Raw genomic sequence first — 15,796 nt, 5'->3', positions numbered from 1 at the left:
TTAGTAAAACTTTTTTTTTTCTATAATTATTTCTACATCAAAATTTGGAAGTTTAAGGAAGCTTAAACAATAAGTAATACATATGGTTAATAGAAATCCTCAAGTGCTTTAATAATAGTATCTATTTACTCAAATATATAAGAATACATATGAATATATCTAGACACAGAGTAAGAGAGAACCGTAGCTTGTACCAGGTTATTGTAATAGTATTATGTATTTCTCTTTTTAATGTGGAATATTAGTATAACCAGAGAAATTGATTAGGATTAACAGACGATAATAGTGTTACTATTGAAAGATGATACTTATATTAGATACATCTATACAAAACGATATGAATGATAAAATGTACATTAATAATAAAGATACTTTCAATGTAGACAGAATTTACCCTATGAAATCGGAACATCAAGAAATAACGACGCAAAATGAATTAGTCCCTGGGTTCGGATCAAATATTAACTCAGATTCGGATACCATAAGTTTAGCATTTTTAATAAGCCTTTCCGTAACATTTGCCATTATAATGATTATATTGGTTGTTTTGGCAACATTTATAACATTCTGTAGTGGGGATGAAGAGTCGCATTACGATGAAGAATCTAGGTTACGCCAACGTTCTGGTGGTATTGAAAGCCGAAGATTACCCTTAAGTGGAATTTTTAGGAGGAAGAACAATGATGTATTGTTAAATTCATTGTTTATACGATCGCCATATAGTGTGAGGCTTGATACAAATGGTAACATAGATAATGTTGAGACTTTAAAAAATTTGGAAAATCAAGAACTTCAAAAGCTATCCAATTTCGAGATTTCTTTATATGAAAGGACTAAAGAGTTCCAAAGGTTGAACCCACCTATAATAACAAAATTTGGTTCGTATACCAGTGATAATGATTTGAAATTTTTAAAGGATCGTGGAATACAAAGTTATTTTTTGTTACCTTCCATCAATGATAATGTGGACAAGGATGGCAATTTTTTACCAAGTTTTTTCATTCAAGATAAATTGGATATAACATTTACAAAATATAATAAAAGTTCGTCTACTATATTAAATTTTCCGCTACCTTATAATAAAAGAGACGCTGTTTACTTTGAAGTTAAAATATTTAAATATAATAAAAAATCGAACAGTATATTCAGTATTGGTTTGACAACGGTGCCATACCCATATTTTAGACCACCGGGGATGGCAGATTTTTCTATAGCATATGAGTCCACCGGGAAACTGAGAGTAAATAATCCATTTAGTGCGACAACTTTATTGCCTGTATTGGAAGAAGGTGATGTAGTTGGATTTGGTTATAAATATAGGAGCGGTGCAATATTTATTACACATAATGGTAAAAAAGTGATTGATGTGACACAGGATGTTCATATTGATTTGTTTTTGAGTATCGGGGCATTTAATGCCTCATATACAAGGACTTATACATTAGATGGATTGCTAGAAGATCCTGATAATATTGCTTTAAGACGAAAGTTGTCTGAGGGCGAATCCATAGACATTGGGGATAAATTAAATCGTGTATATGATATAAATAAAGAAGAGATTGAGAGTGATCCAATTGAATTGAATGTTAATTTAGGACAGCTTGGATACGTGTTCATTGAAGCCAATGTTAAGAAATATTCATTTGGTAGTATTTATGGAGAAATTGGCATCCCACCTTCATATAATGGTATTGAGATAAACAAAGATATAATCTTACAGAAGGGAGATGATCTGCCACCTAAGTATATTAGTGAGAATGAGGATAGTTTGAACGATCATGAAGATGTTATCGAGGGTAATAGTAATATGTTATTACAAGGTGATCATGATAATAATAATAATAATAATAATAATGGGGTACTCTCATTTATACCAATGATAATAAAGAAGGATGAAGAGATGAGAAATAAGAAATTACATAAAAAGAAGAGAACGAAAAGAAAAAGAAATAAAAAGAAGAAGAAATGACTCTTCTGAAATATATATCTATTTGTGCATGTGCGTTTGTTTAGATTGATATTCATATGAGTATGTTAACATTAGAAATAATATTCTAAATAGTAAATTATATTACATTATATTATATTCAGTTTTGTATATGAAATAGAAAAACATCAATTTATATAGGAAGATATAGAAATACAAGAGATTAGGATATGGAAATGCAATGAATTAATGTTTTTTCTTATTTTTGTTCTTATTTTTATTTTTATTTTTATTTTTATTTTTTTCTTTGATACAGTGGAGTCGTTGTTATTAATAGACTTATTATTATTTTTGTTGTTATTTATTATAGAGGAATCATATTTAGGTATTTTATTATTGGCCAATAAAGTAGCTAGCCCAGTAATAGAATAATTAGATATTTTTTTCTTATCCTTCGATGACGAGGATTTATGTCTCTTTTGATTAATTCTTTTCTTCAATATATGTTGAGGTTTAATGGACACTCCATTTGAACCAATTGCATTTAATAGTCTTGAAACATCTTTATTTTTATTGGTTATGAATTTATAATTCGATGAAAGATGATGATTAGACGTTTTGAATGTAACTTTACCGAATCTCTTAGATCTAGGAAGTTTAGATCCAGAAACTTGAGAACCATTTGAATCATTTGGTATAGCTGGAGGTTGATATGTGATCGAAATGATACTGTGTGATGGATTGACGTTAAAAAGACTTACACTATTCAATATAAAGGTGTCAATTGGTTTTGTAGTCATTTCTTGGTAGTGTGGTTATTAAAATGAATAGTAGTTATGAAATAACAACAAATGTTCAATTGACGGAGCAATTTATCGATAATGTATATAGTTAATAAAAGATATATGTTCAGTGAGATTGTTAACAAGAACAACGCAAAATAGAGATAGAGTAGGATTATAACAACCTATTGTATGATATCATCCACATGTATATCTACAGCTAAGTGTAGAAGCATATTATATTATTTACCTATGATTATTTGCTTATCTAAGAAAAAAAAAATAAAAAATAAAAAAAAACGACGATGTCAAGATTTCAAAAAAAAAAAAAAAAAAATAAAAATAAAAAGTATCATACACTCACACACCCACGCGGAAAATTGGAGGAATTTGATATGCCGCTTGTGTTTACACAAAACCCGCTATTTCCACGGAACAGAGGTGCTGCAAGAAAGAAAGGGGGAGAGGAAAATAAAAAGCAGGCTTAACTCCGCGGAGAAATGCAGTGTGGCGAGGTTTTCCTCTTTTCTTTTTCTTTTTCTTTTCTTTTTTCTTTTTGTTGAATCATGGACCCTAAAATTTTTCATGCAAAAAGTCTTGCGGAAGAAAATAAAAAGGTGAGAAAAGTACCCTTAAAGAAAAGTTTTCAAAAATTTATCAAAACCCTACAATATTGTAACGCATGTCTGACTTGCTGTTTTTCAGACTAAACCCTAGCGCTACTTAGTTTGACCAAAAAAAAGAGAGATAAGCAAACAAAAAACAGTGGAATTTATAAATGGTTGCATTAATACTATTGAGTTAAACAATCATAAGACAGACTATCAAGTATCCTTTCGATAAAAATAAAAAGGTGGAAAAAATGTATTGTTTACTCCCAATTATTGTGATAATGTAGAAAGAGATATTAAGTCACTGAGTAATAATAAAGTGAGAAATTCTAAAAAATGAACATCTCAGACCCCTCATAAAGTTTACAGGAAAATGAATACAGCCTGAACTATATATACCAAATCCATGTAGGTGGTTGATTCCGAGATGGTTTTTTTTCCACAAACCCTCACTCTACTCAACGGCGATTCTTGGAAAAAACACAGAATATTATTTTCTGCCCGAACTGTTTTTATATTAATATTGCAACACGCCTCCATTTTTTTGGCTTACAATTTCTCGTCCCCAAAAATTTGTTTTTTTTTTTTCAATTTTGCCTTCGCCCCTTCGCTCTTTTGTTATTTCACACAATTGTGGCAGCGATGGCAAATAACAATAACAGCGGAGTGGAATGGGCTGTAAATCCGCGGACCACAGAAAGAGTAGATGAATGATTAAATAAAGATGAAGGCGTCGCAGCATTTATTTACTACAGATGCTTCGATATTCTTGCGTCCTGTTCCCGTTTATTTTAGTAGTTGTAGGGCGTGTGCGATCGATTGTAATGGGTGGCTTTAATAACTGCTAGCATCTATCTTATATTTTCTTTTATATTCGTACATACATATATTTATATAATATATATATACATATATATATATATGCGGTATATTTATATAGTTAATTACACAACATACACTATTAAGGAGAGTTGCATTACAAAAGAGGTTTATAAAATTGACAATATTTTTTAGACAATATAGGGTATTTCAACCTAATATTATCTTATATTACATTATATTATATTACATTATATTATATTACAAATATTAGTAAGGGTTATATTGGTATTATACTATTATTACTATCTAATAAAATAGGAAAGAGAAAGATTTATATCTTCTTTTTTTTTTTCTTTTTTTTTCTTTTTTTTTTTTAAATCCATATTTAGTTATTGTCAGTATTACGATATTTCTTTATATTCTAATCAATGGATTCGATTAACAATAGTAATAATAGTACGACAGATGCAGATCTCAATCTGCCTACTAATTCACATACTATAGAGCCTACTATATACTCTACTCCATCGTTAGTGTCTACTAATTCTTCTACTGTATCATCTAATTCTAATACTACTCCTAACTCTACCTCTTTCGAAAATAATAATAATAATAATGATAATAATGATAATACTAACCCCTCACTAAAAGCTCAGGCATCTATAAGAACTTTCAATGAAATGGAGTATTCTGCTGATCTTAAACCTTTGTCATTTAAAATGAATAGGCATCTTCCCGCTCGTACTTACACCAATCAACATAGCCGTGATCAAAAAGATCTGATAGATATTCAAGATGATAGTCTGCATTCATTTAACTATGTAAAGAATAATATTATTGTTAACCCATCCACTCTCCAACTAAAAGATTATTCTATATTCGATAACGATCAGTTTAAAAGTTTTCTGGAGAAACCAAAATATATCAAAATTTATCGCAACATGAAAAATAAAAATAAAAATATAGGTGTCTTTAACAAACTGTTTCTGGCCCAAGAATTATGCATAAATAACAGCAATATCCATACTCCTACTTCAACAACTACACCTTTTTTTTCCACTAATAATAATTCAGACAGATCAAATTCTAAAAAAATATTGGGTGGTGGTGGTGGTAGGCTCTCCGTGTCATCTTCTGATTCAAATAATATTCATTCTAACAAGTATACTTATAATAATAACAGTAATAGCAACAAAAATTCTTCATCAAATAATTGTACAAGTAGCAATGTCAAGGGCAGTGTCAATAGCTCTCTATATATAATGTCATTAAAGTTTAGTGTCAGTGGGAAATATATGGCCGTAGGATACAAAGATGGGTCTATTAGAGTGTGGAAAGTTATATCTTCTCCAGCAGAGAGGTGGGAATTAAATAACATCGCTAACGAAGATCAAGATTTTCTGCTAAAAAATAAAAGAATCAATCAATTGGTCCATGGTACCACTCATTCAACTAGCAGCAATACTAATAGCAACAGTAATAGCAGGGTCTCATTTGAAAATTCTTGTCCAAATACAACAGATGGTGATGAGGTCTTAAGTCTCTATGCTCCGGTTTTTAATCCAATTCCAATAACCATATTTATAAAGGGACACCTTCAAGATATTCTGGATATGGATTGGTCCAAAAATGATTTTCTTTTAACTTCTTCAATGGATAAAACTGTCAGGTTATGGCACGTGGAAAAATCACAATCGTTGAAAATTTTCCCCCATGTCGATTTCGTGACAAGTGTAAGGTTCCATCCAAAGGATGATAGATTCTTTATTTCTGGTTGTTTAGATCATAACGTTAGATTATGGTCCATTATTGATAACAGTGTGTGTTTCAATTATAATTGTCATGACTTGATCACTTCTTTAACAATCGCAAGTGATGGAGAGGTAACTATCGTAGGTACCTTCAATGGATTCATTCATGTCTTAGAGACAAGCACTTTAACACCAGTTACATCGTTTCATATCACGGATAAGTCGACTCAGGGGATTCATTCTAGAAGTTATGAAAGCATGGATCTCAATGGGAAAGTGTTTAAGGGACCCAGGATCACTGGTATTGAATTTATTGAGGATGAAGCAAGAGTCTCTAGAGATAGACAAATTATTGTCACTTCAAATGACTCAAGGATACGGGTATTCGATATCAAAACGAGGAAATTGTTAGAATATTTGAAAGGCTTTAGTAGTGGATCATCCCAACACTTAGCTCAATATGTCAAATACCATAATAAAGGCATTGTGGTTTGCAGTAGTGATGATCATTGGGTTTATGGTTGGACACTGCATTCTGATAAACAAAATGATATTAAGACTAAGAATAATCTTAATGATAACGGCATGAACCAAATGGCAGACCAAGAGAGGACAAAGAAAAAGAAAAATGAAGTTTTAAATCTCTTTAATAGTAGTTCTAAATTATTGCCATTAAAATTTTCGAAAGTGTTTCCCAATAACATAACAGGTAATGATAGATCTGCTAAAAAAAATTCAAAGTATTTATCGTTTCATGCGCATCATCATGCAGTAACTACTACAGTCATAGCGCCAGAGACAACATCCAAAATTCTATCATTATCGAATGATTTCATTTGTGAAATAACGTTACAATATTTAAGGGAATTAAGGAATAATAACGAATTAGATGGAATGGATGATAAGTCAAAGAATTTATTAGGTGATAAATTATTGAACTCAGCAATAGAATACAATTTACCAGATTCAACTAGTATAATTGGTCCTATTATTGTGACTAGTGATTCGCATGGTATAGTCAGAATATTTAGATTTGATATGCGTCAGGATGTTAGAGATGGTATCTTAGATCAATTAAAGAAACAAGATTATATTATGAGGCATAATTTCAATAACAATGATAGTATTGATACTAATAACAATATTACTATTACTCCAAATACTACTAAAAGTAATAGTTTTGATATGTTAGATCATTCTGTATTTTCTTCTAATAGAACATTGACAGGATCAACAGATTTGGAGTCAAAGGAATCGAATAATATTTCTTTGGATAACGGTAATGAGACTAGTCATAATAGTGATGGTGCTGAAAAAGATAATGTACATGATGGTGATGGAGATGACAGTAGCAAAATGAAAAATGCATCACATGTTGAGAATATTTCTGGTGATAAAAATACAAATGGTAATAAAGGGGGTAAAAATAGTGGTGGGTTATGTCCCAGAAAGAGCAATGTTTCTAATCTTTTCACAAAATTAAGTACCGGTTCTGATTCAAGAAGTATGATAGATTCAAGTCGTTCCACTGTAAGAAACGATAAATCTCCACTTATGAATGATACAAGTAATATTGGGATGTTTCCTAAAATTGTAGAAGAGGGGAAAGGTGGTCATTCCATCATGGGGAATACTTATAGTGCATCTAGTTCAAGAAATAATACGATTAATAGTATCTCAGCATTGAATTTACGTTGTTCTACATGCAATGGTACTCGATTTGAACCAATACGGAAGAATTCTTTAGGCCAAAGGGAGATGAATTATCGTTGTATAGACTGTAACACAATACTGAATAATTTCAGATGAAGATAGTTTTTTTTTGTCTTCTTTTAATATATAGATATATAATTGTGCCGCGGGATGGACCCTATGAAACTTTATTTATTATGCACTGAATACTGACGACTGCTTAATTGGCACAAATTTGGAAACAAATAAAATATCAAAATAACATAAATATTCGATATTTACTACTGTATACTGTATATTTATGGATTTAAGTAACTTTCTGCATTTTCAATTGATGAAATTCAACCCAAAAAAAAAAGGTATATGAAAAACGGAAGATAAAGAATGAAAAAAGTTCAAATTTACTATTAACAAGATTTAATTTCTTAGTACTGGAGTTTCACAAAAAAAAAAAGGGAATAGCTACGAGGGAGATAATAGACAAAACATGAGAAGCTTTGGAATAATAATATGTTTCAGTCGGAACCTAGTTAAAGTGAGAAGTGTAGAAGATAAGCTGGTGCATGTAGCGAACATGCTGTGAACAAACCGTTATAAAGCTAATGATTCTAAAAGGAATGTTATAACTGAATCATTTGTGATTTCAATTGTACAATGATAATGTGCTAATGAAAAATGCCTTTCTTTAAGCTCTTTATGAAAGGCAAAATTGTGTAGTAGAAAAGAAATAGTAAAACGTATTATTTTTTCACAAAAATACTACTCAAATCAGTATAATTTCGTTGGATATAGTTTAATCTTATCTTAGAAAAAGTGGTTGAAGATATGTTTTTTTTTTCTTTTCGAATAAAATTAATTGAGCTTGGACACATATACTGAATCTTGCCATCAGCTGAATACAGATATGTAAATATATTAGCTAATATTATTTGGTATTTATTCTCTAAATAGGTTTATGATTTTATTATAACAAGAAGTTTTAAAGTCATGGATAGATATTGATATTAATGTATTCAATCTAGAGTTTCTATACAATGAATTAGCATTTGGGTATGTTAACTTTTGTTTCGTTTTCTTTTTCCCCACTGCGCAATGCACATGTGAGGATTTTTACGTAGTAAATGTTCAAACTATTTTGGTTTGATTGAATAATTTAGTTTGCTTGTCAAAATACTCTTGAAGGTTCTTGAGGCCGATATCGGAGCGGTACCGGCGTTTTTCCCTCTTCCCGCTGTTTTCTGTCAGCACGGAATTTGATCTCCGGCAGAAATCGTCATTGAGTCACCACAGTGAACAAAGAGAAAAACTGTGTGGTATCTTTTGTTTTCTTGCATTTCTTCCCTCCCTCCCCTTTCTTCTCCTTTTGGTTTAAAACTTTTCAGATCTTTCGAGCGATGGTTTTACTATTATTCTGAGCTCGGTCATCTTGACTACGGAGAGATTGATAGGAATATATGAGTATATGTATAATACACACACGTACCTAATAATTATGTGTATATAAATATAAATATTTTTTGAGCTATGCGATTTCTGGGAGGTCGAACATGTATATAAAGGATCTATGATTTTGTCGTTTTATATTGTTTTAAGTGCTTGTATTTGGAGTTACACCGTTTTTTTTCTGCTTCTTGTTTCTTAACATTTTTACTGGGCCGTAATAGAACCATACAAACTATTGTCTGTTTTAATCCTTCCCTGGAAGAGAATATATAAACATCGAATAACGATAAGAATATTTACTAATAATACGGATATAGATATATACATACATATAATCAATTGGATAGTACCATGTCAGAAAAAGTAGAGAAACCTGTTGAAAAGACTGCAGCTCAAAAAATTTCAAAGTTTGGTTCCTTCATAGCAGGTGGTTTAGCAGCATGTTTTGCTGTTACTGTCACAAACCCTGTCGAAGTTGTTAAAATTAGAATGCAACTGCAAGGTGAAATGTCAGCAGTAGGTGAAAATATCTATAGAAATCCCTTCCAAGGTATTGTTGTTACTTTTAAAAATGAAGGTATCAGAGGTTGCCAAAAAGGTTTGATCTCTGCCTATATTTATCAAATTGCATTAAATGGCTCTAGATTAGGGTTTTACGAACCAATTAGACTAACATTAAATAAATATTTGTATCCGAATCAAGAGAGTCACCATATTCAAAATGTGGGTGTTAATGTGTTCTCAGGTGCTTTCTCAGGTATTATTGGTGCAGTCATTGGATCTCCATTATTTTTAGTTAAGACAAGAATGCAATCTTATTCCACAGCTGTTCAATTGGGTGATCAAACCCACTATACCGGTGTTTGGAATGGGTTATCAACAATTTACAAACAGGGTGGTATTGGAGGTCTTTTTAAAGGTGTAGATGCCGCCATTTTAAGAACTGGTGCAGGTTCCTCAGTTCAATTACCAATTTACAATACAGCCAAAAATTTCTTATTGAGACATGATATCATGGAAAATGGACCACATCTACATTTGTTAGCTAGTACTATCTCTGGGCTAGGTGTTGCAGTCGTGATGAATCCTTGGGATGTCATTCTAACAAGAATATATAATCAAAAGACTAACAAATACAAAGGTCCTATCGATTGTTTAATGAAGACTGTTAAAATTGAAGGCCCAATGGCTTTGTATAAGGGGTTCCAAGCTCAAGTATTTAGAATTGCACCACATACAATCTTATGCTTAACACTTATGGAACAGACTATGCATTTAGTTTACTCTATTGAAAAGAAAGTCTTGGGACATGATTAGTTGATTACACTTTTGATTGTTATTTTTTCTTTCTCATTAATAGTTTGTGATTTGATAACATTATTTTAACATGCATCCATAGATAGACTTTGGGATATTCTCTACATATATATGTGAGCATGCAAATATACATATATAAATTTAGGTGGAGATATGAAGAGATTCATATTATGCATTTTTTTTATGTAATATAAGTAGAAGGGGGGAAATAGTGATAATAAATATTATAGATATTCTGTGAATTCAACTATTCTTTTAGTTTGGATTATTGGAAAATTTCAGGTATTTACCAGAATAGACGTTTAATTTATAAGTATTAAAATATATGAAGCATTTCATGTATTTGTTTAATCATTATTGTATTTTTCTATTTGCATCAATTTTAATTGTTTTAATGACTTTCTTTCTTTCCTTCTTTGATTTTTCTTTTGTCTTTGCTTCATTAAGTCTCTGTAAATAACCGTTATATACCACTACCTCTGCAAGTAATACTAGCAATCCAAAAAATAAACATAGAAGTATTCTAATTTCAACTGGAAATCTACTTGAGGATCCAGACCAATACCAAATTGCCACTATCACAGATACCACACTAAGAAGAATATTAAACACAGTTGTTACTTGTTCTTTAATCTGTTTGTTTATTTGTGATGGTGTCAGATCAGGAGTGTTGAAATCATCTATACTATTTCCAAGGCCTAAAGTTTCAGTTGAATTAGATTTAATCATTTCTTGGTATTCTTTTTCCTTTAACTTATATCGTAGATTATCTAAATGCTGTTTGAATTCTGGAGAATAGTTTGAACCGGGCGCGTTCTTGGGTTTGAATTGGAACTCCAATGGCGTTAATAGATGTTTGATATCATAACTTGGTTTATCTTTAGAACTTCGATCCTCTTGATATTTTCCATATAATTCTAAAAAAGTGTGGAGAGATATAGATCCTTGTACGTCAATTAAGTCAATTAACTCTTCATTCGATATGATTTTTTGATTTCTAAGTTCTTTTAAGAAATTGATTAAACTAGGATTCAATTTGAGTTTGAACATAACTAAGGAACTAGTGGAATAGGTTATTATCTTTTTATCCTCTGCAATTATCTCTCTACTTAACTTTAAAAGATCTGTCTTTAAGTCACATTGGAATCTGCAAGTATATATATGTATGATTTTTTTCTTCACATTCCATATTAATTTTATTTGTTTGTTTGTTTGTTTGTTTGTTTTGATTAGTGAAACCTCTATGCTATATATATATGTTTCGAAAAAAAATTCATTTAGGTTTTAAAATAGAACCATATTATTCGCACTACTGATTATTTGTATACATGTTCCTTTTATTATGTTACAGAATCATCCTGTCTAAGTCAAAACATCTTTTACCCTTATTGGAATTATCATAAAAATAGGAGTGATGATTTTAATTATTAACAGGGCGAAATGGTGGTTGTCATGAGGAGCGAAACCTGAATTTGTTAAATTGATAACTGTGAAATCATAATCAGACAAGTGTGTTTATTATGTTATCAAGAAGATTTAATAAAATAAGAATTAAAGTTTTATCAGAATCTATCAAAAATTTTGAAACAATTAGCTTAAATATTTATTACTGATAGAAGTTATTACAAAATCTCTGTTAAGTTATGGTGAAACCTTCTAATGAAAAAAAGGAAGATATGTCCAAATATTCTGTAATAGAACGAAGTCAATTAAAAGCTTTAAAAATTAGTAAATATGATCCCATTTGTGGTTTATTATCTATAAGATTTAATAAAGAACCTTGAAAAAAATTGATAAATCTATAAGAGAGGATACTAAAACAATGGTTTAGTTATGTGTACAAATTAACTAGTGAATAATTAAACTCTTCTAGTGTTTCAGCGCGTCAGAGAGTATACTCAATATATGTATATACTAATTCTCAACAGTGGTGTATTATTTTATAATTAAATTGAGTTTGATAATAGGAGATTGTAAAGTTGCTTTAAATTCAGGAAGAGAGCAAAGTAGGTATAAAACAAAAGCAAACAGGTAAAAAAACAGATATTTATTATGTTCAAAAGTTGAAATAGAGAATATTAAAACATAACAATGTAAAAGTTGTTGTGTGTAAATGGATGAATCGTATCAATTAGTATAAGCATAAACACTCTTACGTAAGCTCTATATATAACTAATTAACAACCCTGATGTTGTATTACTTCTTCTTATTGTTCTTGTGTGATATTAAGAGGTAACTCTTAATATCATTACTAAGATGTATTTAAATAAGATGATTACCCCTGGCATATCTCTCAATAATCAAAGGCTTCTTGACAAGATCCAATATAATTCTCACTCGCTGGAAATCCTCCAATCAGATTCAATACCTTCTACGAGCCACTGAGCACATGGCCGTACCAATCCTCCACTCAGACACTCAGGTGTTACCCTCGGAATTGCGTATTTATTAGATTTCCAGTTAGGTTCCTTACAAATAATTATTTAAATAGATAGCTACACGTAGATTGTGTATAATCCAATAATAAAATTTTGATTTTTTTTATTGTTAACTTGAATAAATTAAATAAAGTACTTTTTCAGTTTAACCACATCAATATATTTTCTAAATAAATATAACGAATATATCTAATGTTGATTCAACTAATTCAATGAATCAAATTGTTTCTGTCTTTTTTATTATTCTGGAACTGTTTATTGACAATAAAATGACTTTTCATTAATGAAGTTTTTTACATCAAGGAAAATAAATATATAAAAGTAACAAGAAAATAGGAGTAAAAAGAAAAGATATAATATTCATATAAAAATTCGTTTAAGATGTTACTGAAATTCGTAGTTATGATTAATTATTGAAGTTATTAGTATATTTATTATAAATAAATTTTTTTAATTTCTTGTAATATTCAAGTATATATATAAATAGATGTAAATATAAAGTACAATTATATAAAATGTTCAGAAAAAAATTTTAAAATTAGTTCTTTGTATTCATTACTTTGTCCTAATATATAGTTTCCACTTTGGAACAAAATATTTTATCCTCATACATTTTTCAGAGACTTACTTCTTTTATTGACTTCAACAGCATTGTTGTTGATAATTTCTATTGGTTCATTCCCAAGTATTGTCTAATATTTCCAATAATATTTTATTAAAGAAACTTCAAATGTAGTGTTCACTATTTATTACTCTTTTTATAAAGGTAATTACAAAAATTTTGGAATGAAAGTTTTTTGTTTTCATTATATTTTCTTATAATTTATATTTTGTTTATTTGAAAGCCTTTTCCCATTATTTATTGATTAATACTCAAACTTAACCAACAAAAAAACCAACAATTTTCAAGGAATAAAAGAACACAGTGTAAGGGTTATCTCAAGTGGCATACTAAAATATGGATATTAATTATATATATAAACACTTACAAATTATATAATTGGTTGATTCTAACTATTAAATAGATTAGTCTTGAATATTCGTCTTATTCTTCTTAACCTATTAGATAGATTATGAATATTAATGCTGATAATTACCTCTGGCACTATCTCTCAATAATCAAGGGTCTCTTAAGTAAGCTTCTTAATGATTTACCACCAATGTCCATCCAACGATCATATGCTCGTTCGAACACACTCACAACCTTGGGTCCAAAGTTTCGGTTGTTCCAAGTCCTTCGCCTCGACATTAGGCGTTACTCGCAAACTACATATTTCGGGATTTCCAGTTAGGACTCCTTACACACAGGCCCCTTACATTATCTTAAACAAAATCACACTTTGATATATCTTTAAAATATATTAACAAAAAATTTGCATTAAAAAAGAAATTAAATTAATCCTAATATAAAACAATATGTTTATCTCTTGTTGATATTTATATATAACAGTTCTTGGTTAAAGAAATTCAGGAAATCAATGACAAAAAATTGTATAATAATAAAAAATAACAGTATCAAAAAAATGTAGTTGCTTGATAGATTTAAATCGAAAACTTTATAGTGTGCAAGTGTTTAGATATTATAAAAAAATTTACATTTTAATAAAGTACTTGAGATGATCTTTTACAGTTTGCAAGGGATTACCTTATTAAAAATATTAATGCATATGAAAATGTTATCCTTTTATGTGTTTCTAAAACTAGATCAACTGTCTAATTTAATGTACTAATGAATTATTAATTCACACTCCAATAATTAATTATAATAATACGATGAAATTTCATAGAACCTGTTGAAAAATAAGTAATAGTGACAAACTTACGTGACACAATAGTAACGTATATGGCATTATAAAAATAATATATAATTCTAAATCTCAATAAGATCATATATAATTTCTGGATTTATTACAATGAACATTGTATATTAAAAAAGTTTTTATTAATTAAAGACTTTCTTATAACAACAATGTTATATGTGGTGCCTGAATATAGAAAAGAAAGGGGAAAATTTTCAAAAGAGAGAGAAAAGAACGGGATATAAGAAGATAATCTATTTACTTTTATACAATACATACGTACATATCTATATAGCATGTATAAACAAATGAAACCAACGAGAAATATATATTAACAAAAATATCTAATATGTTCACCAGTTAAGGCTACAAGTATCCAGTAAGGTAACATTGCCTTTGTAAATCCTAGAACTCAATCAAGACTAAATTCTCTTCAGACTAGACTCGAGCAAGTAAATCCTCTAATTTGCTAATATTTATATTCTCCTCTTCTTCTGTGCTATAATTGTTTTCTTTCTCAAATAGATAAGAAGATACCTGCTAATATTGTCTACCATTAATAACATATATTTATCTGTAATTGCAGCTACACGATGACCGGACCAAATATATCTAAACTCCATGATGATCCAGATTTCTTTTGTTCAATATAGTGAGTCATCCTCTGGACGAATAATATTAGTATACATGTTCTTAGCGTCGGTGATCATATTATATGTTATTATTGTGTATTATTATTTTGTTAATATGTAGAGTAATTTTCCCTCGATCTTTTGATTGGGAATTAATAATTATATAAATATAAAAGAAACATATGATAAAATGTATATAACTTATTCATCCAGATTGGAAAATTAATAAGTAAAGTCGTCTACTCATATAATATTTACCTTTTGACAATTTTTCATAATATATTAATTTATTTTGATTCTGTTTAATTTTTTCTCCATAATGTTGAATGTGCAAAACAAACATTTTTCCTCTTTGATATATTTACATGTTACTCAAACCGGTAATATATCATTCCAGCAATTCATGGAGTCGGTGTAATGGAAGTGTCGAGTCATCTTTTCTGCACGGCATGCTTCACACCGTGAATTATTCTTACTTACATTTTTTTCTATTGCATCCACATCGTCAAATATTATATTTTTAATACTCTTCCTAATTACTTAAGATGGTATATGGTTTAGTCTTAAATGTGCTTCAATAA

General features: G+C 29.5%; 5 protein-coding genes across 5 annotated transcripts; 3 read left to right on the top strand and 2 right to left on the bottom strand.

Annotated features, from left to right (window-relative positions):
• Positions 1-301: 301 nt before the first annotated feature.
• On the top strand, positions 302-1,969 carry SSH4 (Ssh4p; the record flags this gene model as incomplete). Its single annotated transcript, XM_064857891.1, has 1 exon — positions 302-1,969. One exon carries the CDS (start codon positions 302-304, stop codon positions 1,967-1,969), a length of 1,668 nt encoding a protein of 555 aa, XP_064715251.1.
• A 146-nt stretch (positions 1,970-2,115) lies between these two features.
• SRP21 (signal recognition particle subunit SRP21) lies at positions 2,116-2,727 on the bottom strand (the record flags this gene model as incomplete). The annotated part of the gene is made up of 1 exon (XM_064857890.1): positions 2,116-2,727. One exon carries the CDS (start codon positions 2,725-2,727, stop codon positions 2,116-2,118), a length of 612 nt encoding a protein of 203 aa, XP_064715250.1.
• A 1,843-nt stretch (positions 2,728-4,570) lies between these two features.
• On the top strand, positions 4,571-7,702 carry DGR2 (Dgr2p; the record flags this gene model as incomplete). Its single annotated transcript, XM_064857889.1, has 1 exon — positions 4,571-7,702. One exon carries the CDS (start codon positions 4,571-4,573, stop codon positions 7,700-7,702), a length of 3,132 nt encoding a protein of 1,043 aa, XP_064715249.1.
• Positions 7,703-9,379: 1,677 nt separating this feature from the next.
• Positions 9,380-10,345, top strand: OAC1 (Oac1p; the record flags this gene model as incomplete). The annotated part of the gene is made up of 1 exon (XM_064857888.1): positions 9,380-10,345. The coding sequence occupies one exon, from the start codon at positions 9,380-9,382 to the stop codon at positions 10,343-10,345; it is 966 nt and encodes a 321-aa protein (XP_064715248.1).
• Positions 10,346-10,699: 354 nt separating this feature from the next.
• VPH2 (Vph2p) lies at positions 10,700-11,395 on the bottom strand (the record flags this gene model as incomplete). Its single annotated transcript, XM_064857887.1, has 1 exon — positions 10,700-11,395. The coding sequence occupies one exon, from the start codon at positions 11,393-11,395 to the stop codon at positions 10,700-10,702; it is 696 nt and encodes a 231-aa protein (XP_064715247.1).
• Between the last annotated feature and the right edge of the window lie 4,401 nt (positions 11,396-15,796).

This window comes from Arxiozyma heterogenica (genome assembly GCF_036370985.1).
Source record: "Arxiozyma heterogenica strain weizmannii chromosome Unknown scaffold_16, whole genome shotgun sequence".
Taxonomy (NCBI): Eukaryota; Fungi; Ascomycota; class Saccharomycetes; order Saccharomycetales; family Saccharomycetaceae; genus Arxiozyma; species Arxiozyma heterogenica.
The sequence above is the reverse complement of the archived record's forward strand: the minus strand, read 5'-3'. Positions and strand labels throughout refer to the sequence as shown.